Here is a 26,207-nt window from a genome sequence, read left to right as displayed (position 1 = left end):
TTCTAGAGTGAATACTGTCAAAAAAATTCATTTAGTGCTTCCCCTGTCTCCTCTGACTCCACACACAACTTCCCACTACTATCCTTGATTGGCCCTAATCTTACTTTCGTCCATTCTTTTATTCCTTAAATACATATAGAAAGCCTTAGGGTTTACCCTGATCCACTCCGCCAACAACTTCTCATGTCTCCTCCTGGCTCTTCTGAGCTTTCTATCAATCTATCTATCAATCTATCGCTCTCGCTCTCGCTCTCGCTCTTGCTCTCCTGGCTACCGTGTAACCCTCATGCGCCCTAACTGAGCCTTCACATCTCATCCTAACATAAGCCGCCGCCTTCCTCTTGACCAGAGATTCCACTTCCTTCGTAAACCATGGCTCCTGCGCTCTACAGTTTCCTCCCTGCCTGACAGATACATCCTTATCTAGGACACACAGGAGCTTTTCCTTGAATAAACTCCACATTTCTAATGTGCCCCATCCCCTGCAGTTTCCTTCCCCATCCTCTGCTCCCTAAATCTTGCCTAGTCTCATCGTAATTGCCTTTCCCCCAGCTATAACTCTTGCCCAGGGGTATACACCTTTCCCTTTCCATCACTAAAGTAAACATAACAGAATTGTGATCACTATCACCAAAGTGCTCACCTACTTCCAAATCTAGCACCTGGCCGGGGTCATTACCCAGTACCAAATCTAATGTGGCTTCGCCCCTTGTTGGCCCGTCTACATACTGTGTTGGGAAGCCCTCCTGCACACACTGGACAAAAACTGACCCATCTATAGTACTCAAACTATAGTGTTCCCAGTCAATATTTGGAAAGTTGAAGTCCCCCATGACAACTTCTCTCGCTCTCGCGCTCTCCTTTGCTATCCTACATATCTGGAACTATTTAGAGGCCTATACAAAACTCCCAACAGGGTTACCTCTCCTTTCCTGTCTCTAACCTCAGCCCATACTCCCTCAGTTGACGAGTCCCCAAACATCCTTTCTGCAAATGTAATACTGTCCTTGACCAACAATGCCACACCTCCCCCTCTTTTACTATCTTCTCTGTTCTTTTCAAAGTGAGAGGAGGAAAGTTCTTTTCAGAGGGTGGTGGATGCCTGGAACACATTGCCAGCGGAGGTGATAGACGCAGACACGTCAGCGTCTTTTAAGATATATTTGGACAGGTACATGGATGGGCAGGGAGCAAATGGACACAGACCATTAGAAAATAGATGACAGGTTAGGCAGAGGATCTCGATTGGCGCAGCCTTGGAGGGCCAAAGGGCCTGTTCCTGTGCTGCAGGTTTCTTTGTTCTTACTGAAACCTCTAAATCCCAGACCCTGCAACAACCATTCCTGTCCCTGCTCTATCCATGTCTCCAAAATGGCCACAACGTCGAAGTCCCAGGTACTAACCCATGCTGCAAGTTCACCCACCTTATTCCGGATGCTCCTGGCGTTGAAGTAGACACGCTTCAAACCAACTTCTTGCTTGCTAGTGCCGTCTTGCATCCCTGAAACTTTATTTTGGACCTCCCTACTCTCAACTTTTTCTATACTTGAACTACAATTTTGGTTCCCATCCCCCTGCTGAATTAGTTTTAAACCCACCCGAATAGCCTATAGCGAATTCCACAACCCGCCCCCGCCAAGGATATTGGTCCCCCTCTGGTTCAGGTGAAGACCATCCTGCTTGTAGAGGTCCCACCTGCCCCAATTATCCAAGAATCTGAAACCCTCCCTCCTGCACCATCCCTGTAGCCACGTGTTCAACTCCTCTCTCTCCCTGTTCTTCCCCCACTAGCACGTGGCATGGGCCACAAACTAGAGACGACAACTCTGTTCGTCCTAGCTGTAAGCTTCCATCCTAGCTCCCTGAATTTCTGCCTTAGATCCCCATCTCTCTTCCTACCTATGTCATTGGTGCCTATGTGGACCATGACTTCGGGCTGATTTCCCCCTCCCCCTTAAGGATCCCAAAAATACGATCAGAGACATCACGAACCCTGGCACCTGGGAGGCCACACACCAACCGTGAGTCTCTCTTGTCCCCACAGAACCTCCTATCTGTCCCCCTAACTATGGAGTCCCCAGTGACGAATGCTCTGCTCCTCTTCTCCCTTCCCTTCTGAGCAGCAGGGACAGACTCTGTGCCAGAGACCTGTGCCCCACTGCTTTCCCCTAGTAAGTCCCCCCGTTTCTCCCCCCCCCCCCCCCCCCCCCCCGCGCCAACAGTATCCAAAACGGTATACTTATTGTTGAGGGGAATGGTCACAGGAGATCCCTGTACTGCCTGCCGGTTCCCTTTCCGGCCCCTGACTGTAACCCATGTGCCTTTTTCTTGTACCTGAGGAGTGACGACCTCCCCGTAACTCCTCTCAATAACTCCCTCTGCCTCCCGAATGATCCGAAGTTCATCCAGCTCCAATTCCCTAACGTGGTTTTCGAGGTGCTGGAGTTGGGTGCACTTCCCGCAGATGTAGTCAGCAGGGACACAGTGGTGACCCTTACCTCCCACGTTCTGCAGGAGGAACATTCAACTGCCCTGACCTCTATTCCCGTTATTCTAAATTCTCAAAGATAGTGTAGGGGGAATGGCTTAGATAAGTTCACAGGTCGGCACAACATTGAGAGCCAAAGGGCCTGTTCTGTGCTGTATTGTTCATGTTCTAACATAGGAATGGGGCCCTTCGTCCCATGAAGCTGTGCCAAATATGATGCCAAATTGATCTCCTCCCTTCTGCTTGCCCTTGGTCCATAGCCCTCCATTCCTTGTATATTCATGTGCTTACCTAAAATCTGCTTAAATGTCCTATCTTAGCTGTCTTGACCACCAACCCCTGGTAGCATGTTCCAGGCTCCTACCACTCTGTAAAATCTATTGCCCCTCACATCTCCTTTGAACTTTCCCCTTCTCACCTTAAATGCGTACGCCCTAGTATTAGACACTTCAACTATAGGGGAAAAAATTATGACCGTGAACTCTATCTGTGCATTTTATAATTTTATGAACTTCTATCAAGTCTTCCCTCTGCCTCTGTCGCTCTAGAGAAAACATGCTGATATTTTCCAGCCTCTCCTTTTTATACCTCAGACCCTCGAATCCAAGCAGCATCCTGGTAAACCTCTCCCCACCCTCCCCAAAGTCTCCACATCCTTCCTGTAATGGGGTGACCAGAATTGAACACAGAACCCTAAGTGTGGCCTAACCAAAGTCTTAATAAAGCTGCAGCATGACATCCTGGCTCTTGTGCTCAATTCTCCGATCAATAACGACAAGCATTGCCATACACCTCCTTTACCATCCTATCTCCTTGTGTGGCCACTTTCAGGGAACGATGGACCTGATCCCCAAGATCCCTCTGTACATCGATGTTGTTCACAGGGCCTTATCATTAACTGTACACTTTCCCTTAACATTTGATCTCCCAAAATGCAGCACCTCACACTTGCCCAGATTAAACTCCATCTGCCATTTCTCTGCCCATATCTGCAACTCATTTATATCCTGCTGTATCCTATCACAACCTTCTACACTATCCACAACTCCACTGATTCCAGTATCGTCTGCCGACTTACTGATCCATCCATCTACATTTTCATCTGAGTCATTTATATGTAAATCACAAACAGCAGAGGTCCTAGCATGAACTCTGCGGAACACACCACTTGTCACGGACCTCCGGCCAGAAAAGCACCCTTCCAACGCTACCCTCTACCTTCCATGGACGAGCCTGTTCTAAAATCTATGCAGCCAAGTCACAAAGGATCTTGTGCCTCCTGATCTTCTGGATGAGCCTACCATGAGGGACCTTGTCAAAAACCTCACTAAAATCCACGTAAACAACATCCACTGTTCTACCCTCATCGATCACCTCTGTCACCCCCCTCAAAATTCAGTCAAGTTAGTTAGACATGACCTGGCCAGCACAAAGCCGTACTAACTGTCCCTAATTACACCATGCTTTCCCAAATGGGTATAAATGTGGAGGAATGGAATTGTGGGAGAAATAGCAGTTTGGATCGGAAATTGGCTTGCTGAAAGAAGACAGAGGGTGGTAGTTGATGGAAAATGTTCATCCTGGAGAGCAGTTCCTAGTGGTGTACCGCAAGGGTCGGCGTTGGATCCACTGCTGTTTGTCATTTTTATAAATGACCTGGATGAGGGACTAGAAGGATGGGTTAGTAAATTTGCAGACGACACTAAGGTCGGTGGAGTTGTGGATAGTGAAGAAGGATGAAGTAGGTTCCAGAGAGACGTTGATAAGCTGCAGAGCTGGGCTGAGAGGTGGCAAATGGAGTTTAATGCAGACAAGTGTGAGGTGATGCACTTTGGTAGGAGTAACCAGAAGGCAAAGTGCTGGGCTAATGGTAAGATTCTTAGCAGTGTAGATGAGCAGAGAGATCTCGGTGTCCATGTACGCAGATCCTTGAAAGTTGCCACCCAGGTTGACAGGGCTGTTAAGAAAGCATACAGTGTTTTAGCTTTTATTAATAGAGGGATCGAGTTCCGGAACCAAGAGGTTATGTTGCAGCTGTACAAAACTCTGGTGCGGCCGCACTTGGGAGTATGGCGTACAGTTCTGGTCACCGCATTATAAGAAGGATGTGGAAGCTTTGGAAAGGTTGCAGAGGAGATTTACTAGGATGTTGCCTGGTATGGAGGGAAGGTCTTACGAGGAAAGGCTGAGGGACTTGAGGCTGTTTTCATTAGAGAGAAGAAGGTTGAGAGGTGACTTAATTGAAACATATAAAATAATCAGAGGGTTAGATAGGGTGGATAGGGAGAACCTTTTTCCTAGGATGGTGACGGTGAGCACGACGGGGCATAGCTTTAAATTGAGGGGAGAAAGATATAGGACAGATGTCAAAGGTAGTTTCTTTACTCAGAGAGTAGTAAGGGAATGGAACGCTTTGCCTGCAATGGTAGTAGATTCGCCAACTTTAGGTACATTTAAGTCGTCATTGGACAAGCATATGGACGTACATGGAATAGTGTAGGTTAGATGGGCTTGAGATCAGTATGACAGGTCGGCACGACGTCGAGGGCCGAAGGGCCTGTACTGTGCTGTTATGTTCTAATTAAAAATTCTATCCTTAAGAATTCTCTCCAATAGCTTGCCAACCACTGATGTGAGACTTGCAGGTCTGTAGTTTCTTGGATTATCCATTTCCTTTATTGAACAGAGGAACAACATTAGTGAATCGCCAATCTTGCAGGGTCTCTCCATTGGCTAGTGAGGACATAAAAGTCTTGATCAAAGCTCCAGCCATCTCCTCTCTTGCTTCTCCCAATAACCTGGGGTAGATACTGTCGAGCCCTGGGGTCGCATTCACCTTAATGCTCTTCAAGAGACCCAGCACCACTTCTTTCAAAATCCCCCAGCGTATTAGCATGCTCCACATCATTCTCACGATCCTCCATATCCTTCTCTTGGGTGTATACTGACTCAAAGTATTAATTTAGGATCTTGCCCACATCCTCTACCTCCCAAGTACAAGTTCCCTCCTTTATCCTTGAGTGGTCCTACTCCCTCTCAGTTATCCTCTTGTTGTTAATGTATGAATAGAATGCCTTGGCATTGTCTTTTAAAGTGACTTTCCAAGGTCATTTCATGGGCCCTTCTTGTTCCCCTAATTCCTGGCTTGAGTTCCTTCCTGCTTTCTTCTTATTCCTGAGAGGGGCCCATCTGATTTTTAGTTTCACAATATCTTACATAACAAGAAAGAAATGGTAAAAAGGCATGTCAAATGGTTCCCTACGTGAATGCGTGCGGTGGTTGAAACAAAATAGATTGCAGGTTAATGAGTAGGGTCTTGTAGCCATTGCGGAGACCTGGTGACAAGCCGATCAAAGGTGGGATGTACATGTTCAGGGGTGTGGGACTTTTTGAAAGGAAAAGGGTGAGGTGGTTTTGTTGGTACAACATAAAATAAGGACCAGAACAAGAAGTGGTCTCGATTTGGAAGTTGCCGAATCCGTGTAGGGAAGAAATAAAAAGGGGGAGGTGACACTGATGGGAGTGGTCTATGAGCTCCATAACGGCAACCTGGTGGGACGGGGATTAATCAGGAGGTAATTAATGAGAGCCATGCATAGAGTCGATAGCCAGAGACTTTTCCCCAGGGCAGGATTGACTGCCACGAGGGGTCATAGTTTTAAGGTGTTCGGAGGAAGGTATAGAGGAGACGTCAGAGGGAGGTTCTTCACCCAGAGAGTTGTGAGCGCATGGAATACTTTGCCAGCGGTAGTCGTGGAAGCAGAGTCATTAGTGACATTTAAGCGACTGCTGGACATGCACATGGACAGCACTGAATTGAGGGGAATGTAGGTTAGGTTATCTTTGGATAAGGATTACTCCACGGCACAGCATCGTGGGCCGAAGGGCCTGTACTGTGCTGTACTTTTCTACGTTCTATGTAACGAGGCCATGTAAGAACAGCACATTGACTGCTGGTGAGTTTTAACCTTCATGTGGATTAGGGAAGTCTGAGGAGGCTGGGGACCAGGTTTCACAGTGACATCAATGATTGCTCTGCATGGTGGGGGTTTAAAAGCACAGTCTCAGTGCTAACACTCTTCTCCCATCCAGCCCTCTCCTGAAGGCGGGAGAGTACGACCCAGACGCCTTTGACTCGGATATGTTGGAACGAATTTCCAATCTGGAAAAGATGCTGCAGAAACATGGGAAGAATGGCCTTCCTTTGCTGGGTACTCCCAAAGAGGAGCGTCTACAGCTCCTGAAAAAGCTGGAAGAAAGTAGACTTCAAATAGAGGTAACGCAGCTTGGACCCAGGTAGTTAGTGCCAGTTCCAGCCTGGGGTGAACAGCCCAGTGGGGTGCTGGGGGTCTCAAGGTGGAGCCTGGTTTGCAAAAGCAGATGCTGGAGGGAAAAAGAGGGGGCAAGGGGATTGGTGAGGGGTGTGTGTGTGTGTGTGTTGGCCGGGGTGGGGGTGCTGTGTGCTCCTGATTGCTGTTAAAAGCTCAGTTGTATTCCACACTGAGGTGAAATACCTATTTGTGAGGGTGTGTGTGTGTGTGTCTGTCAAACAGCCAAGTCAGCTTTCCTTGTGTTGAAATAGAAACTGGAGCAGAGGCAGAAGCAGCTGGAAAGAGCAATCAGTTTGCAGGAAACTGCCGCAGAACAGGCCATGAACAATAATCGTTTGGGAGTCTTGCACAGAGCCTCGGTGGCAAAGCAGAGAAAACAGGCTGTTGTGACCCCGCTGCAGTGTAAGTAATGTGATGGTGGGGTGCCTGGCTGGGGACGCGAGCGTGGTGTGACGGAAACTGGACAGGCGGAGAGCTTGATCACTGTGTTATGGCTCAGTCCCTAACCGAGGTTCTGGGGCCAGGTCTGACTGTGTGTGTGTGTGTGTGTGTGTGTGTGTGTGTGTGTGTGTGTCACCGCTTTATACGCCAGGGGCTGGGTCTGACTGTGTGTGCCAGAGCTCCCGCCCCCTCCCCAGTCCCTCGGTCTGACTGTGTCCCATCTGTTGTTCCAGGTCTGGATAACGGCGAGCTGCTCAAAACAGGCAACGTGCTTGTATTGAAGAGGAAAGAGAAACAGGAAATGAAGGTGTGTGTATATCCTGGTTTGGTGTGTTCCCGCCCAGAGCAGGTGCTAGAGGCTGCATGAACCCAAGGGGAGTTCATGCCGTCTGCTGTTCAAACTGACTCACCCACTTTCACAGCAACTCGAGCTGGGCATAGACCTAGCAGAACCACTTGAATTTGTGGTCACCCTTCCTGAGACTGGCGTTGGCCATGGGCCCTGTTGGAATTTCTTCTATGCATTACTGATCGAAACAGCAGCACCCCTGCTGCCTGATCCTACTGACAGCATCAAAAGCAGGTCATGGCATGCGCTGCTGACCATGTCTGTTTTGACAAAATTCTAACACCAAGCCTACTCTTGTTTTTCCAGCCTTTGGACTGTTGTCCCACATGTCACTTGCTGCTGTGTACATAGCGCACTTTTTCTTTAAACGAGCTGAGAGTGTCTGCCTCTCAAACCCTTTTTAAGACATGCCTGCCAGAACAATGGCGGATTGACAAGAAATGTCAGCCTGGCTTCCGATGCCACAGCTCATTAACCAATGTTTATAAAACAGTCTCTGCACCCTCCTCACTAACCACTTTACTAACACAGGCCCCTTCTCGTCCACGCTATCCAGGCCTTTCATTTCAATGCCATCTCCCGTCAGCCACCTCCGTTCATGAATTCACGAGGAACTTGGGGACCGAGCTTAGTGATACAGCCCATTGAGCCGGCCCCCAGTGTACATTACAAATATGGCTGGCTGAATACTGCAATACCTCTACCGGAACTCTCCCAACGATCCTGTACGCCACTGACAATCACAAACCAATCGACAGAGCTCCAAAGCTAACTCCCTGCTCCTATAATCTATGCCACCACTGCTGATGAAGGAGAGGGTCTTGTCTGCCACATTAGCCCTCTCCTTCTGCACTGTCTGGATGTTATCACTAACAGTGAGGGGGCCAGCACCAACCTCTGTGGTACACCAGCGGACACCGGGCTCCGGTCGCACAAACTGGATTGGGCTTGAACAGTCTGCAAGCAAGACTCTGAACAAGTTGTACGTGTTCTGTAAACCACGCTAATGTGCATGTGATAATCCCTAACCTCTTTGCTACTGCAGTCTCCTCACCACTTGTTAATTACTGACTCAGATCTTGTACCACCAATACTCGCTGTAGGATGCTGTTGGTGGAGGGTGGTTATTTGATGTGAGAATTCATGTTCTGCCTCTAATCATGTGATAAACTGTTGAGCTGGTTGGTTTGCAGGATTGTGGCAGTGATGTGGAGAATGAGCTTGAGCTGACCGTGGATCAGGAACTGACTCAAAAACACAAGGATTACATCCTGAACATCCTCAACAACGGATCCCTGAAACAGCTGAAGACCCTGCACAGAGTGGGGGACAAAACTGCCAAGCTCATCGTGGGCTGGAGGGAACACAATGGGCCTTACAGTCAGGTACATCACTCATCATAGCCTCTCCCCTTCAGGAAGGGATTCCCCACGCCAGCGGTGGAAATCAAACTCCCAAGTTAGTCATGCTTTACCCAGCAGCCTGTATGACAGGATGAACAATCCTGAGCTGCTTCTCCTGATTCCTACCCAGTGATCCATGGTCTAAACAGAGAGAATCAGCCATGGATAGGTGTGCAATGAGTGGGAACTGCAGGCAGGATGAGGTATTCGCCAAGGTATTTGCATCGGTATTCACCAAGGAGAGGGACATGACAGATGTTGAGGTTAGGGATAGATGTTTGCTTACTCTAGGTCAAGTTGACATAAGGAAGGAGGAAGTTTTGGGTATCCTAAAAGGCATTAAGGTGGACAAGTCCCTAGGTCTGGATGGGATCTATCCCAGGGTACTGAGGGAAGCGAGAGAGGAAATAGCCGGGGCCTTAACAAATATCTTTCCAGCATCCCGAGACACAGGTGAGGTCCCGGAGGACTGGAGACTTGCTAATGTTGTCCCTTTGCTTAAGAAAGGCAGCAAGGATAATCCAGATAATTATCGACCGGTGAGCCTGACGTCAGTGGTAGGGAAGCTACTGGAGAAGATACTGAGGGAAGGATCTATTCCCATTTGGAAGAAAATGGGCTTATCAGTGATAGGCAACATGGTTTTGTGCAGGGAAGGTAATGTCTTACCAACTTAATAGAATTTTTTGAGGACGTGACAAAGTTGATTAATGAGGGAACAGCTGTGGATGTCATATACATGGACTTCAGTGAGGCGTTTGATAAGGTTCCCCATGGCAGGCTGATGGAGAAAGCGAAGTCACATGGGGTCCAGGTTGTGCTAGCTAGATGGATAAAAAACTGGCTAGGCAACAGGAGACAGAGAGGACTACTAGAAGAGAATTTCTCAAATTAGAGATCTGTGACCAGTGGTGTTCCACAGGGATCTGTGCTGGGACCACTTGTTTGTGATATATGTAAATGATCTGGAGGAAGGTGTAGGTGGTCTGATCAGCAAGTTTGCAGATGACACTAAGATTGGTGGAGTAGCAGATAGTGAAGGGGACTGTCAGAGATTACAACAGAATATAGATAGACTGGAGAGTTGGGCAGATAAATGGCAGATGGAGTTCAATCCGGGCAAATGCGAGGTGATGCATTTTGGAAGATCAAATTCAAGAGCGAACTATACAGTAAATGGAAAAGTCCGAGGGAAAATTGATGAACAGAGAGATCTGTGTGTTCAGGTCCATTGTTCCCTGAAGGTGACAACGCAGGTCAATAGGGTGGTCAAGAAGGCGTATGGCATGCTTTCCTTCATTGGACGGGGCATTGAGTACAAGAGTTGGCAGGTCATGTTGCAGTTGTATAGGACTTTGGTTCGGCCACATTTGGAGTACTGTGTACAGTTCTGGTCACCACATTACTAAAAGGATGTGGATGCTTTGGAGACGGTGCAAAGGAGGTTCACCAGGATGTTGCCTGGTATGGAGGGTGCTAGCTATGAAGAGAGGCTGAGTAGCTTAGGATTATTTTCATTAGAAAGACGGAGATTGAGGGGGGACCTGATTGAGGTCTACAAAACCATGAGGGGTATAGACAGGGTGGATAGCAAAAAGCTTTTTCCCAGAGTGGGGGACTCAATTACTAGGGGTCATGAGTTCAAAGCGAGAGGAGGAAAGTTTAAGGGAGATATGCGTGGAAAGTTCTTTACACAGAGGGTGGTGGGTGCCTGGAACGCGTTGCCAGCGTAGGTGGTAGACGGAGACACGTTAGTGTCTTTTAAGATATATTTGGACAGGTACATGGATGGGCAGGGAGCAGAGAGATACAGACCGTTAGAAAATAGATGACAGGTTAGACAGAGGATCTTGATCGGCGCAGGCTTGGAGGGCCGAAGGGTGTGTTCCTGTGCTGTAATTTTCTTTGTTCTTTTCTTTGTTCTTTGAAACTTGACTACAGCACCTTGGTACGGGGAGCCGTTCAAGTGGGGCTGGAAATTAGAACGTAGTTGTGATAAAGACAATTGCAACTTCACCTTTACTGTCACCTAAGATAGAGGAGCAAGATTAGGCCCTTCTGTCCATCAAGTCTGCTCTGGCATTTGATCATGGTTGATGTTTCTCACCCTCATTCCTCTGCCACCTTCCCATACACTTTCATTCCCTTACAAAGCAAGAACCTTTCTATTTCTGTCTTAAATACTCTCAATGACTTTGCCCCAAAATCCTTCAGAGGCAATGAGTTCCACAGATTCACCATCCTTTTGGCTGAAGAAATTCCTCCTTATTCTAGTTTTAAAAGTCTGCCCCTTCATTCTAAGGCTGTGCCATTGTGTCCTGGTTTCTCCGAGCTGAAGCATCATCTTCACGTCCACCCTGTCCAGGCTTCCCAGCATCCTGAATGTTTCAATGAGATTCCTGCCTCATCCTTTACACTTCACTGACCACAGACCCAGAGTCCTGAAGCACTTCTCACTTGACAAGCTTTTCATCTCTGGGACCATTCTTAAACACACAAACCCCATTTGGACCCCATCCAACATCAGTGCCGCCCTCCTTAGATACGAGGCCCAAAACTGCTCACCTTATTCCAAGATAACAAGGTGTAGAGCTGGATGAACACAGCGGGCCAAGCCGCATCAGAGGAGCAGGAAAGCTGACCTTTTGTGTCTAGACCCTTCTTCAGAAATGGAGGAGGGGAAGGGGAAATTGAAATAAATAGGGAGAAAGAGGGAGGTGGATAGAAGATGGATAAAGGAGAGGAGACAAGCAGGTCAAGGAGGCAGAGTTGGAGCCTGTAAAGGTGAGTGGAGGTGGGGAGTTAGGGAGGGGATAGGTTGGTCCAGAGAGGACGGACAGGTCAAGGAGGTGGGATGGGGCTTCAAGTGGGAGGAGGGGATAGGTGGGAGGACAGGTTAGGGAGGCAAGTCCGAGCTGGTCTGGCTTTGGGATGCGGTTGGGGGAGGGGAGATTTTGAAGCTTGTGAAATCCACATTGATACCATTGGGCTGCAGGGTTCCCAAGCAACATATGAGTACTGTTCCTGCAACCTTCGGGTGGCATCATTGTGGCACTGCAGGAGGCCCAGGATGGACATGTCATCCAAGGAGTGGCGGTGGGGGGGGTAGTTGAAAAGGTTTGCGACCGGAACGTGCAGTTATTTGTTGCAAACTGAGTGTAGGTGTTCCACAACAGTGGTCCCCAAGCCTCTGCTCGGTTTCCGTGATGTCGAGGAGGCCACAACGGCAACAGTGCATACAGTATACCACATTAGGAGATGTGCGGGTGAACATCTGCTTGATGTGCAAAGTCTTCTTGGGGCCTGGGATGGGGGTGAGGGAGGAGGTGTGGGGGCAGGTGTAGCACTTGCAGGGAAAAGTGTGGGAGTGGTGGGGAGAGTGGAATGGGCAAGGGAGTTGTGGAGAGAGTGGTCCCTCTGGAAAGCAGATAAGAGTGGGGAGGGAAAAATGTCTTTGGGTTTGGATTGCAGATGGCAGAAGTGTCGGAGGATGATGCATTGGATCTGGAAGTTGGTGGGATGGTATGTGAGGACGAGGGGGTTTCTGTTTTGGTTATTATTCCAGGGTGCGGGTGTCAGGGATGACTCATGGGAAATGCAAAAGACACCGGTCGAGGGCGTTTTCGACCACTGTAGAGGGGAAGTTGCAGACCTTGGAAAAACTATGAGATCTGGGATGTCTGGGAATGCCTTATCTTGGGAGCAGATGCGGCTGAGGCGAAGGAATTGGGAATAGGGGATGTCAGACCCCCTTTGTCTGTAGGAAGTGGGTGGAATTGAAGGAGAAATTATTAAGGGTGAGGACGAGTTCAGCAAAACAGATGAAGGTGTCAGTGGAGGGAGATTGGTTGGACCTGTGGGACAGAAAGAAGGGGAATGCAGGCGTACAGGGACTGGACGTCCATGGTAAAGATGGGGTGTTGGGGACCAGGGAATTGGAAGTTTTGGAGTAGGTGGAGGGCATGGGTGGTGTCATGGACATAGGCAGGGAGAAGGTGGAGATGAGTTCGGTGGGACAGGAGCAGGTGCCGACAATGGGTTGACCAGGGCAGTCAGGTTTGTGGATTTTGGGAATGAGATAGAAGCGGGTGGTGCAGGGTTGGGGAATGATGAGGTTGGAGATTCTGGGTGGAAGGTCACCTGAGGTGATGCGGTTATGGATGGTCTGGCAGGTGAGGTCATGATTGAGGAGGCAGTAGGAGGAGGTGTCAGAGAGCTCGTGCCCGGCCTCGGCAATATAGAGGTCAGTGTTTATTCCAAATGTGGTTTGACCAGACCCTTATACAGCCTCAGCAGTACATCTGTTATTGTATTCTAGCCCTCTTCAAATTAATGCTAATATCGCATTTGCCTTCCTAACTGCCAACTGAACCTACGTTGTTAGCCTTAAGAGAATCCCAAGCTAGGACTCCATTTCCCCATTTAGAAAACGGTCTATTCTCCTCCTATTCTTCCTATTGACCTCACACTTTTCCACATTGTAGTCCATCTGCCACTTCTTTGCCCCCTCTCTAAGCCAGTCCAAGTCCTTCTGCAGCCTCCCTACCTCCTCAATGCTACTTGTCCCTCCACCTGTCTTTGTATCATCTACAAACTTAGCAACAATGCCCTCAGTTCCTTCATCCAGGTTAGTAATGTATAATGTTGTGGTCCCAACACTGACCCTTATGGAACTCCAGTAATCACCTTCTGCCATCCTGAATTTTTGCCTTCTACTGTTCAGCCAATCCTCTATCCCTAATACAATGGGGTTTTTATCTTATTTAGCAGCCTTTTTTTTGTGTTAACTTGACAAAGGCCTTCTGGAAATCCTAACAGATCACTTTGACTGGTTTCGCTTTGCGAAGATGCTTGTTCCTATCTTGAAGAATTTCAACAGATTTGTCAGGAATGACCTTCCCGTGACAAAGTCTTACCATGCATTCCACAATCTCATCCATCATAATGGACTCTCAAATATGATCAACAACCAAGGTCAGGTTAACTGGGCTAGTTTTCCTATTTTCTGCCTTTCTCCCTTAAACAGGGTGTTACATGAGGTATTTTCCAGCCCTCGGAGACCCTCCCTGACTCCAGTGATTCCTGACAGATCACCACCAATGCCTTCACAATCGCCTGAGCTACGTCCTTCAGAACTCGAGGGTGTAGTCCATTTAGTCCTGATCATTCAATCCCCTCCAGTCCTTTCAGCTTCCCCAGCACCTTCTCCTTAGTGATGGCCCCTGTGAATCTGACGCAAAGTCTCCATTAGGTTCCCCATTACTACTGCTCCAACCTCATTTTCCCACGGCCCAATGTCCACTTTGTTGCCCCTCCCTTACCTTTTTGTGTATATCAAAGTTTTGAATACTGTGTGCATTTAAGTATGATACCCTCAGCCCTGCACTGACTGCTTTCCTTTTTACAGCTGTCCCCTTATCAACTGTGCCTGCAGTGAGTTTCCCGACCCTTTGTGTACTCTGTCCTATTAATTATTTGTGCAAACTTCAACATCACCTGAGCCCTTTTCCATAATTTTCCATGCAGCCAAATCCTCTCACTCAGTAACAGCAGTGTGTACCATCTACAAGATGCAGAAATTCACCAAAGATCCTCAGGAAGCACCTTCCGAACCCCACAGCCACTTCCAGGGCAAGGGACAGCAGATCCATGGGAAAACCCAGCCCCCTGCAAGTTCCCCTCTGAGCCACTCCCCATGTTCTTTCAGTGTCACTGTGTCAAAATCCTGGAATTCCTTTCCCAAGGGGACACTGGGTCAAACTCACGTGACACAAATTGCAGCAGTTCAAGAAGGCAGGTCAACCATCACCTCAGGGAGCAATTAGGAACAGGCAATAATTGCTGGGCCCAGCCAGCGACACCCATCTCCCATTCAGTAATAATGAGAGAAACCTTAAAGAGAGAGAGGTGGAGACTGAGTGCTCAGCTCAGAAAATGGGCAGGTGTGCCATGCAATGTTTGCTGAGGGCTGAGCCGTTTAAACTGTCCCCTATCTATGTTTTCAGATTGAGGATCTGGAGAAGATTGGGATGTCATCGAGAACAGTGTCCACTTTCATGAAGGTAAGAGTCTGATCCAGACCTGTGTCGGTGGGGGCGGGGTGCCTCTTGTAGAATTGGTGACCCTTCCCTCGAAATAAACACTGACTGCAGCTACACAGTGAGGTTTAACGTGGAGGTGCCGCTGTTGGACTGGGACGGACTAAGTCAGAAGTTGCATGACACCAGGTTATAATCGAATGGCTTTATGTGAAATCACAAGCGGTGGCTTCACCTGATAAAGGAGCAGTGCTCAGAAAGCTTGTGTTTGCAAATAAACCTGTTGGATTATAACCTGGTGTTGTGCCACTCAGACAGTGTGAATTGGACATTTTGGAGTGAACGGACAAACGTGGCAAGATGCAGTGTAATGTGGATAAATGTGATTATTACCTGAACAGCAATAAATTGGAAAAGGGGCATGAGACCTGTGGGGTCTTGCGCCTCAGTTGTTGAGAGTAAGCTTGCAGGCAAATGGTATGTTGGCCTGCATAGTGCAAGGAGGATTCACAAACAGGAGCAGGGTGAGTTTGCTGCAGCTGGGTAGCATGGTGGCTCAGTGGTCAGCGCTGCTCCCTCACGGCACCAGGGACCCAGGTTTGATTCCACCCTCAGGCGACCGTCTGTGTGGAGTTTGCACGTTCACCCCGTGTCTGAGTGAGCTTTCTCCCGCTGTCCAAAGATGTGCAGGTTAGGGGTGGGTTGGCTGTGGGAAATTACCCATAGTGTTCAGGGATGTGTAGATTAGGTGGGTCGCAGGGTTTGGTTGGTATGGACTTCTTGGGCCAAAGGGCCTGTTTGCACACTGTAGGGATTCTATGAAATTATACAGGGCCTTAGCGAGACTACTGTTGGAGAATTGTGTACAGGTTTAGTCTTGTTGTGTGAGGAAAGATGCTGTTTGCTGTGGAGGGACAGCAGCCAAGCCTTATTGGACTGAGTTCTAGGATGGTGGGAGTGATGTACAAGGAGAGACTAGATCAGTTAGGATTGTATTTGCGGAGTTCAGCAGAATGATGGAGGAGAGAAATTTTAATAGAAAACCTATAAAATGCTAATACAGGATCTTCCCGATCGATTGGAGAGTCCAAAACCGGGGGTCACTGCCCTAAGGCTATGGGATAGGATTGAAATGAGGGAAAATGTCTTTGTCCAGAAAGTGGTGAGCCTGTGGAATTCTCTGCTGAAGGCAAAATGAGGAGATTTTCCCATCAAGCTCTTGGTGCTAAGTGGGGCAGGGAAGCAGGACCAGGGATTGAGTTGGACGGTAAGCCATGATGGTATTGAATAGCAGAGCAGGCTCGAAGGGCCGAATGGGCTTTTCCTACACCGTTGCTATTCTTTTGCTTTCTTTTGAAGTGACCTTGTGAATAAACTGGTATGATCAAAGCAAAACCTATTTTTCTGGGTGTCTTTGGTGAATAACAATTCTTCTGTTGTCTTCACTCTAGGCCAATGTGGTGAGCTGTATGGTGAAGTGAATGCCTGGTGTGGGCGAAGGATCCCAACCTCCTCCAATGCTGATCTTAACATCTTTTACCTTTGCTGCACATTCCAGAGTCTGGTGTGAAAACAGAAGCCTTCAGTGTGTGTCTTCTACCTGTTCCCACACCAAGCACCAAGACTGTAATTATGACAAGGAACTTGTGACTGAGAAAGTGATTAATAACTGTCAAGTGCATCCAGTCTGGAGATTGCTTTGTGCAGGGAATGAGCAGGAGTCATGGGCCCTGCTGTTACTTTTCAGTTTAAACTTTCCTCCAGGCCCTTAGCAATCCACGCTTTACAGCAAGTTTCTCTTTTTTTATATAAGGACATAGAAAGTGGCTGTACATGGAACTGTCTCTATCTTAGCCCATGTGTCACTGCTGTTGCATTTTAACCACTTCTGTATTTTAAATAAAGGGCCAGTGAAATTTGTCTCCACAACTCTGGTAGTCCTGCTGCACCTGTGGTTAGAGATATGCAAACCATGTTCGACTAGATTACCCCTCGTAGTCTCCCTCAGTACACTGCACAATCAGCAAACATTCCCCACTTCCGACCTTGATAGAGGGAAGGTCATTGAAACAGCTGAAGATGGTTGGGCTAAGGACCCTACCCCGAGGAACTCCTGCAGAGATGTCCTTGAGCTGAGATGACTGACCTCCGATAACCACAGCCACCTTCCTATGTCAGGTATGACTCTAATCACCAGAGAGTTTGCCCCCTTGTTCCACATTGTTTCCAGTTTCGTCAGAGCTCCTTGATGCCAAGGGCTGTCACTCTCACCTCACCTCCAGAAATCAACTATTATTTTTGTGCCTGTGTTTGAACTGAGGCTGTAATGAAGTCAGGAGCTGAGCGGCCCTGGAGGAACCCAAACTGGGTGTCACTGAGGGAGTGCTGCTTGATAGAACCTCCATTGCTGACCCGATCCACACTTTTTTAATGATTAAGAGGAGACTGAAGGGGTGGTATTCGTCCTGCTTTTGTACGTGGGACATGATTGTCCGACCCGGTGGGGTTGATACCACAGATGTAACTTCTGGAGCACATCTGTGATTACTGTTGTCAGTCATCTCTCAAACACAAGACGTGGGCGAGGTCCCCTCAACTGGTCTTATTTTACTCTCTTCTTCCCTCTTCCCCCCAACCAGTGAGTGAGCCAACAGTAATGAAGAGTAGGCACAATAGGTTTGGAAAAAACAGGCCTTTAATCACTTGTCTGCAACATTTCCCAACTTGCTGCGTGACTGGTTATCCTGAGTTTTGAGTTTGACCCTCCTTCCTGCTTTTGATAGGTGCAGTTCAGTGCCGGACAGCAGGCGGGGGGAGGGGGGGGTGGAAGCCACAGACCTGCAACCTCTCCTCGCTTTTCCAAAGCCTTGTCGCAAATTGCCTGGAGCCAGCAGTGTCACTCAATCAGACACAATCAGTGGTGTTTGGTGATTCCTCATATAGCACAACCACAGATGGTTCTGTAACAGGCAGAGAGAGAGAGAGAGTTAGCAGCTGTCTCACCTCACCCTAACACCTCTGCCCAGTGGATCTCAGAACTTGCCAGATAACCCTCGTGACCAACAATAGACTGCAGCAGCAGTAGCCTGGGAGCTCTGTTGACTTCACGCTGAATCCTCCCTCAGGCTAAGGCCGTAAGGAATCCAAGCAGATCGCTAACTTCAACCCAATGAAATAACAATTAGAGATAACGAGCTGGATGAACACAGCAGGCTGAGCAGGAAACTTTGTTTCAGGCCTAGACCCTTCCTCAAAGGCCTGCTGTGTACATCCAGCTCTTGTTATCTCAGATACTCCTGCATCAGCAGTTCCTACTATCTCTGAAATAACAATTAAAAGCCCAACATCACGGTCAGCATATTGAGTTACAGGAGTTGGAAGGTCACCTTGTGTCTAAACAGGACATTAGTGATAAAATGTGAGGCTGGATGAACACAGCACGCCAAGCAGCATCTCAGGAGCACAAAAGCTGACGTTTCGGGCCTAGACCCTTCATCAGAGAGGGGGATGGGGGGAGGGAACTGGAATAAATAGGGAGAGAGGGGGAGGCGGACCGAAGATGGAGAGAAAAGAAGATAGGTGGAGAGAGTATAGGTGGGGAGGTAGGGAGGGGATAGGTCAGTCCAGGGAAGACGGACAGGTCAAGGAGGTGGGATGAGGTTAGTAGGTAGCTGGGGGTGCGGCTTGGGGTGGGAGGAAGGGATGGGTGAGAGGAAGAACCGGTTAGGGAGGCAGAGACAGGTTGGACTGGTTTTGGGATGCAGTGGGTGGGGGGGGAAGAGCTGGGCTGGTTGTGTGGTGCAGTGGGGGGAGGGGACGAACTGGGCTGGTTTAGGGATGCGGTGGGGGAAGGGGAGGTTTTGAAACTGGTGAAGTCCACATTGATACCATTGGGCTGCAGGGTTCCCAGGCGGAATATGAGTTTCTGTTCCTGCAACCTTCGGGTGGCATCATTGTGGCACTGCAGGAGGCCCATGATGGACATGTCGTCTAAAGAATGGGAGGGGGAGTGGAAATGGTTTGCGACTGGGAGGTGCAGTTGTTTGTTACGAACTGAGCGGAGGTGTTCTGCAAAGCGGTCCCCAAGCCTCCAAGGCCACTTTTGAAATACAGTGTTCAATTCTGGTCTCTCTGCTACAGGAAGGATGTTGTGAAACTTGAAAAGATTTATGTGGATGTTTGAGCTATGGGGAGAGGCTGAATACACTGGGGCTATTTTCCCTGGAGTGTTGGAGGCTGAGGGGTGACATTATAAAGGTTTATAAAATTGTAAGGGGGATGGATAGGATAAATAGAGAAGATCTTTTCCCTGAAGTGGAGTCCAAAACTAGAGGGCCATAGGTTTAAAAGGGAACCAAGTGGCAACTTTTTCCACAGTGGTGCTTGTATGGACTGAGCTGCGATAGGGAATGGTGAAGGCTGCTACAATTACAACATTTAAAAGGTACCTGGATGGGTTTATGAACAGGAAGAGTTGAGAGGAAAGGGAGCCACATGAACGAGTTGAGCCGCAGGGTCTGTTTCTGTGCTGTGTGACTCTAAAACTCTTTCTCGCTCAATACCATTCAACGTACAAGTTCTGCCCTGAAGTGCCGTTCCAAAATGCGGCAGCTCACACGTATCTAATTTGAACTCGATCAGATGGGACAATGGGCCGAGGTAACCTTCTTCGCTGTCCACTACATTTTCAATCTTGGTGCCGTCTGCAAACTTACTAACCATCCCTCCTACTTTCACATCCAAATCATTTATATAAATGACGAAAGGCAGTGGACCCAGCACCAATCCCTGTGGCACAGGCCTCCAGTCTGAAAATCAACCATCAGCTTCTGTCTCTTAGCTGCAAGCCAATTTTGTACCCAAACAGCTATTTCTCCCTGCATTCCATGCAATCTAACCTCGCTAACAAGTCTACCATGAGGAACCTTGTCCAACGCCTCACTGAAGACCAAATAGACAACTTCCACCATTCCACCTTCAACAATCCTCATCGTCACTTCTTAAGAAAAAGACTCAAGTTATTCCCCACGCACAACACCATGTTTACTGTCTCTAATCAGTCCTTGCCTTTCCAAATATATGTAAATTCTGTCCCTCAGTGAGCTCAGGCTCACCGGTCTGCAGCTCCCTGGATTTTCCCTACCACTATTTCTTAAATGGTGGCACTCTCAGCCAGGGGCCCTGCAGTCACAAAGTCACGCAGGGAGAAGGAGGAGGCTGGTGGATGGGGAGAGAGATTAATTTTTGGAGACTGCGGGAGGACGAAGCTGAAACATTGGCCAGAGTACAGTTGGAAGGTCCCCCCCACCCCTTTCTCGCTGCTGACATAACCCTCACCTCGTTTGTGTCTCTCCCAAATGCGATCCCATTCTAGAAAAACAAGAACAAGATGGAGATTAGCAGAGATAACTACAATCCGTGCCCGCCCTCCCTCCTTCAGTCCTCAAAGAATTGCCCCACCACTATACCATCCCCCTCCCTCAGCGCCACCCCTCAGTCTCTCCACACTGCCCGATTCGCTCCCTCCCTCCTGCGCTCAGCGCCACCCCTCAGTCTGCAAACTACCGCATTCCCGACCTCCCTACCTCTGTCTCCAGTCACTCCCTTTCTTCCTCGGAACTAAAATGCTGCGATCACTGAGACCCTACCCGCTCCCACTGTCCCTTGGTCCCTGCACCCATCTTCCTCCTCTCAAACCCCCTTCCTCACAGACAGAGGGCAGGGACAGACCCCTCAGTTGTGCAGACAAGGGGGCATGGATAGCCCTCTCTGTGTCTCTCTTTCTCTCTCTCTCACACACACACACAGTGGGCAGAAACAACACCCTCAACCTGTCTCTCTGTGACCGACCTCTGGAGAAGTACCGCACGACATCCTGCAGCTCGAGCGGGTCAGAACCTCTCCACTGCTCGCAGTCGGGGCTCAGTCTGTTTGCGGGCGGCGAGGTTTCTGGGCTGGGGCCTCCCAGCCGGCCAGGATCCAGGGCCTGCTGACAGTTCAGTCCTGCCCGCTGCTGGGTTCTCGAGCCATCGCTGCCCGTGCCAGGCTCAGTGATGAAAGACAGGCCCCACTGATTGTGGAAGATGGCCCTCAGTCCCTGACCCAGCCTGGGGCCAGTTTCACTGCTGTCGCATACTTGTCCCGTGCCAGCCGTGTCAACACTGAGGTTCTCCTTCAGCTTGCTGGCGTAACTGATCCTGGCGCTGCTGCTGTCGATGGGGAAAGCCGCTGGTGGTTTGAACAGGGCCCAGCGATGCTGCGGCTCCTCCACCTCCTCCTCGTCCTCCTCCTCGTCCTCCTCTTCACCAGCGCCGCCACTCCCCTCCGCGTCGTCTGGGGAAGCTGGGGAATCCCGCCCTTCGCCATGGCGAGGCGCGGTCACCCGGCTCCCTGGACAGCCCCTCCCCAGGGGCCTGGGCTTCCATCTGCGGGCAAAGCCGTTGGCCGAACCTTCAGCCGGCTTCCGGTCGAAGCGCCTCCCGAAGCTCCTCCTGTCTCCCTGCGCCTGGACATGCCCGCAGCCCCGGACCCTGCCGTCTCCCGGCTGCAGCTTCCCCGCCACACGGCTGTACCCACCCACGGGGCGGTGGTACCCCCCCTCACCCGGAGACCTGCCCAGGGGGCGATAGTAAGTGCCACCCCCACCAGCTGCTCCTCCTCCTCCTCCTCCTCCGTCTAGGGTCCGTCGGTACTTCACCCCCACGCCATTCGCTGGGCCCAAACTCCTCAGCTCCTCTGCCTCGCGACTGACCGAACTGTCCATTTTTCTCGTCAGCGTTGTGTGGGTTATGCCCAGCCCCTGCCCAGCTGGACCTGCAGAGAAAGACAGACATTGCGAGGTTTACACCAGGTAGACAGGGCAGCTTTCAGGGCAATGCCAGCTTTTGTCGCTCAGAGTACAGGAGCTGCGCGCATCACCCTGCTACAGGAAGGATAGGACCAGTTCCACAGAGCGTGCAGAAAGGACGCTGCCTGCTCTGGAAAGTTTTGAGTTCAGGGCTGGCACGGTGGCTCAGTGCTGTTGCCTCATGGCGCCAGGGATCCACGCCACCCTTGGGCGACTGTCTGTGTAGGGTTTGCACATTCTCCCTGTATCTGCGTGGGTTTCCTCCGGGTGCTCCGGTTTCCTCTCACAGTGCAAAGGTGTCCAGGTTAGGGTGGGATTGGCCAATGGGATATTGTCCCGTAGTGCCCAGGGATGTGAGGGTTAGGGTGGGATTGGCCAATGGGAAATTGTCCCGTAGTGCCCAGGGATGTGCGGGTTAGGGTGGGACTGGCCAATGGGAAATTGTCCCGTAGTGCCCAGGGATGTGCGGGTTAGGGTGGGATTGGCCGATGGGAAATTGTCCCGTAGTGCCCAGGGATGTGCGGGTTAGGGTGGGATTGGCTGATGGGAAATTGTCCCGTAGTGCCCAGGGATGTGCGGGTTAGGGTGGGACTGGCCAATGGGAAATTGTCCCGTAGTGCCCAGGGATGTGCGGGCTAGGGTGGGATTGGCCGATGGGAAATTGTCCCGTAGTGCCCAGGGATGTGCGGGTTAGGGTGGGATTGGCCAATGGGAAATTGTCCCGTAGTGCCCAGGGATGTGCGGGTTAGGGTGGGATTGGCTGATGGGAAATTGTCCCGTAGTGCCCAGGGATGTGCGGGTTAGGGTGGGACTGGCCAATGGGAAATTGTCCCGTAGTGCCCAGGGATGTGCGGGTTAGGGTGGGATTGGCTGATGGGAAATTGTCCTGTAGTGCCCAGGGATGTGCGGGTTAGGGTGGGTTGGCCATACGCACTGGAGGGTTGTATGGATCGAGGGTTTGCTGCGGAGAATACTTTTCCCCGGTTGATAATAACTATGAAACCTTTCTCACTGCTATCCAGTCTTTGGTCCAATCTCAAGGCGAGACACATTGGTGTTCTGATCGAGAATGTGGATGTAATGATATGGTGCGATGCGGATGATTGATTCAGTTGCCATTGTGTCCTCTCCCTCGATCCCTCAGCGTGTCCGAGGCCCTCTGGAATGGAGCTGGAGGAAATGAAATAGTCACTGACCGGGACAGACACCCTCTCCCACACCACTGCCCCAACAGACGCACCACCTCACAGACCCCTTCCCACCACACACCCCTGCCACAAATCCCCACACCTCTCAGAGCGCCCTCCCCAGCTCTTCCGAACCCTCTCCCTCTCCCCCACAGAAAAACCACATGCTCAGACCCCTGCCTCGGGAAACACCACGCCCCCCTCCCAACACCTCCTCCCTCCTCCTGAACCTCACATTCAGACCTACTGCTCCGGCTGATGCCACAGACCGTCTCCTCCACAGCTCCTCCTCCAGATTCCCTCCTCCCGAGTCCCCAAAACCCGATCCGCACCCAGCAACTTCCCAACCCAAGCCTCCAGAGATCATTAGCTTCAGACACACCCCCTCCCCTGTCTCCATCGCCCCCGTCCATCCCCCCTCCCTGTCTCCGCTGCCCCCTCCATCCCCCCTCCCCCTCCCTGTGTCGTCCCCTCCATCCCCCTACACTGCCCCCGCCCTGTCTCTGTTGCCTCCAAAAACAGAAAGTGCTGGAGAACCTGAGGTAACAAGGTGTGGGGCTGGATGAACACAGCAGGACCAGCAGCATCAGGGAGCAGGAAAGCTTTGGCAGTGTCTGCAGGGAGGTGTGGGGCGAACCACAGACAAGAGTTAACATTGCGGGCCCCGTGACTCTGCTGCTCCTGTTTACTCTGTCAGTGGGACGACAGACTCCTCTTGGGAAAGGGAGAGCCTCAGCACTGACTTTCCGAGAGGGGAGGCCAAGTATCCCCGACCTGTCCTCTGTTCTCAGGCCTAGACCCTTCTTCAGACCCGAAACGTCAGCCCATCCTGCTTCTCCGATGCTTCTTGGCCTGCTGTGTCCATTTGGCTCTACACCTTGTTATCTCAGATTCTCCAGCATCTGCACTTTCTACTATCTCTGAAACAATTTTAACCCCACCTTCCTGCTCCTGGCCCACGTCCCTCTTAAACCCTTCCACATCCGTGTACTTATCCAAATGTCCTTAAAATGTAACCGTTCCTGTCTCTCTCTCTCATGCAGTCATTGAATCGTACAACATGGAAACATGGTCCAACCAGTCGACACCGAACATACTCCTTAGTTTTAGGGAGAGAAAGAAGAAAAAGAGAATAGAAAAGAGAAGAGAAAGAGACAAAGAAAAATAAAAAGAACGAGACAAATCAAAGAAAAGAAAATCGCCGAGAGAGAGAAAAAGAAAAAAGTAAAAAAGAGAAAGAAAGAGAAAGAAAAAGAAAGAAACAAGAGAAAAAAGAGAAAGAGAAAAACAGAGAAAGAGAAAAAAAGAAAAAGAAAAAAGAGAAAAAGAGAAAAGAAAGAAAGAAAAGAGAAAGAGAAAGAAGAAAAGAGAAAGGAAGAAAAAGAAAGCAAGAACCGCCAAGAACTCACTCCCGCTCCAGCTCCCCCTCTCCCCTCTCCCTCCCCTCGCAAGAGAGCAAGAAGGAACCCCTCCCCCTCCCGTCCCCTCCCCCTACCCCCGCCCAGCCCTCCCTCGCCCTCCGCAAGACGCCCACTCGCACCCCTCCCTCATCTCCCCCCTCTCCACGCCCCACTCCTCTCCCTCTCCCCCTCCCCCTCCCCCCCACCCCCTCCCTCTCCCCCACCCCCCCTCCCCCCCCTCCCCCCCTCCCCCCATCTCCACCTACCCCCCCTCTCCCGCCCTCCCCCTCCCCCTCTCCCTCCCTCCCCCTCTCCCCACCTCTCCCTCTCCCCCCCTCCCTTCTCCACCTCCCCCCTCACCCTCTCCCTCCCTTCCCCCCTCTCCCCCTCCCCCTCTCCCTCTCCCTCCCTCCCCCTCTCCCTCTCCCTCCCTCCCCCTCTCCCTCTCCCTCCCTCCCCCTCTCCCTCTCCCTCCCTCCCCCTCTCCCTCCCTCCCCCTCTCCCTCCCTCCCCCTCCACCTCCCCTCCCTCCCCCTCCCCTACCTCTCCCCTCCCACTCTCTCTCCCCCCCTCTCCTCTCCCTCTCCCCCACCCCCCTCCCCTCCCCTCACCCCCCTCCCCCCATCTCCCCCCCTCCCCCTCTCCCTCTCCCCCACTCCCCCTTTCTCTCCCCCCCTCCCCTCTCTCTCCCCCCCGCTCTCTCTCCCCCCTCTCCCCCCCCTCTCCCCCTCCCCCTCCCCCTCCCCTCCTCCCCACTCTCCCCCCTCCCTCTCCTCCCCCCCTCTCCCCCCTCCCTCTCCTCCCCCCCCCTCTCTCCCCCCCTCCCCCTCTCCCTCCCCCCGTCCCCTCCCCTCACCCCCCTCCCCTCCCCTCCCCCCCTCCCCTCCCCTCCCCCCCTCCCCTCCCCTCCCCTCCCCCCTCCCCTCCCCCCTCCCTCTCCCCCCTCTCTCCCCCGCCCCCCTCCCCCCTCTCTCCCCCCGCCCCCCCCCTCCCCCCTCTCTCTCTCCCCCCCTCCCCCCTCTCTCTCTCCCCCCCCTCCCCCCTCTCTCTCTCCCCCCCTCCCCCCCTCTCTCCCCCCCCTCTCTCTCCCCCCCCCTCTCTCTCCCCCCCCCTCCCCCTCTCTCTCCCCCCACCCTCTCTCTCCCCCCCACCTCTCTCCCCCCCCCTCTCTCTCCCCCCCTCTCCCCCCCCTCTCTCTCCCCCCCCCCTCACTCTCCCCCGCTCTCCCCCCCTCTCTCTCCCCCCCCTCTCTCTCTCCCCCCCCTCCCCCCCTCTCTCTCCCCCCCCTCCCCCCCTGTCTCTCCCCCCCCTCCCCCCCCTCTCTCTCCCCCCCTCCCCCCTCCCTCCCCCCACTCTCTCTCTCCCCCCCTCCCCCCCACTCTCTCTCTCTCCCCCCCCTCCCCCCCACTCTCTCTCCCCCCCCTCCCCCCCACTCTCTCTCTCTCCCCCCCCCCCCCCTCCCCCTCTCTCTCCCTCCCCCCCTCCCCCCCTCTCCCTCCCCCACCCCTCTCCCTCCTCCCCCTCCCCCCCTCTCCCTCCTCCCCCCCTCTCCCTCCCCCCCTCCCCCATTCTCCCTCCCCCCCTCTCTCTCTCCCCCCCCCTCCCCACTCTCCCTCCCCCCCTCCCCCCCCCCTCTCCCCCCTCTCTCTCCCCCCCTCTCCCCCCCTCGCTCTCTCCCCCCCTCCCCCCCCTCTCTCCCCCCCTCTCTCTCCCCCCCTCTCTC

At 51.5% G+C, this 26,207-nt stretch overlaps 2 protein-coding genes across 3 annotated transcripts in view; one reads left to right on the top strand and one right to left on the bottom strand.

Annotated features, from left to right (window-relative positions):
* kif22 (kinesin family member 22) overlaps positions 1-16,979 on the top strand; it is a 33,337-nt gene extending 16,358 nt beyond the window's left edge. Inside the window, exons 10-15 of one of the 2 annotated variants that reach the window (XM_059643255.1) lie at positions 6,581-6,764; positions 7,071-7,221; positions 7,494-7,567; positions 8,803-8,994; positions 15,018-15,074; positions 16,502-16,979. In XM_059643255.1, the coding sequence (XP_059499238.1) occupies positions 6,581-6,764; positions 7,071-7,221; positions 7,494-7,567; positions 8,803-8,994; positions 15,018-15,074; positions 16,502-16,531 (688 nt within the window). In that variant the 3' untranslated portion in view covers positions 16,532-16,979. The remainder of the gene's footprint in view (positions 1-6,580; positions 6,765-7,070; positions 7,222-7,493; positions 7,568-8,802; positions 8,995-15,017; positions 15,075-16,501) is intronic. The other variant, XM_059643256.1, reaches the window with a different exon arrangement.
* Positions 16,980-17,727: 748 nt separating this feature from the next.
* Positions 17,728-26,207, bottom strand: part of LOC132207498 (uncharacterized) — a 10,876-nt gene continuing 2,396 nt past the window's right edge. The window contains exons 3-5 of the mRNA XM_059643262.1: positions 20,901-21,863; positions 20,388-20,420; positions 17,728-18,010 (exon numbers count right to left, since the gene is read on the bottom strand). Of these exons, the coding sequence (XP_059499245.1) occupies positions 17,955-18,010; positions 20,388-20,420; positions 20,901-21,863 (1,052 nt within the window). The 3' untranslated portion in view covers positions 17,728-17,954. The remainder of the gene's footprint in view (positions 18,011-20,387; positions 20,421-20,900; positions 21,864-26,207) is intronic.

Source organism: Stegostoma tigrinum, chromosome 50, assembly GCF_030684315.1.
Source record: "Stegostoma tigrinum isolate sSteTig4 chromosome 50, sSteTig4.hap1, whole genome shotgun sequence".
Classification (NCBI taxonomy): Eukaryota; Metazoa; Chordata; class Chondrichthyes; order Orectolobiformes; family Stegostomatidae; genus Stegostoma; species Stegostoma tigrinum.
The sequence above is the reverse complement of the archived record's forward strand: the minus strand, read 5'-3'. Positions and strand labels throughout refer to the sequence as shown.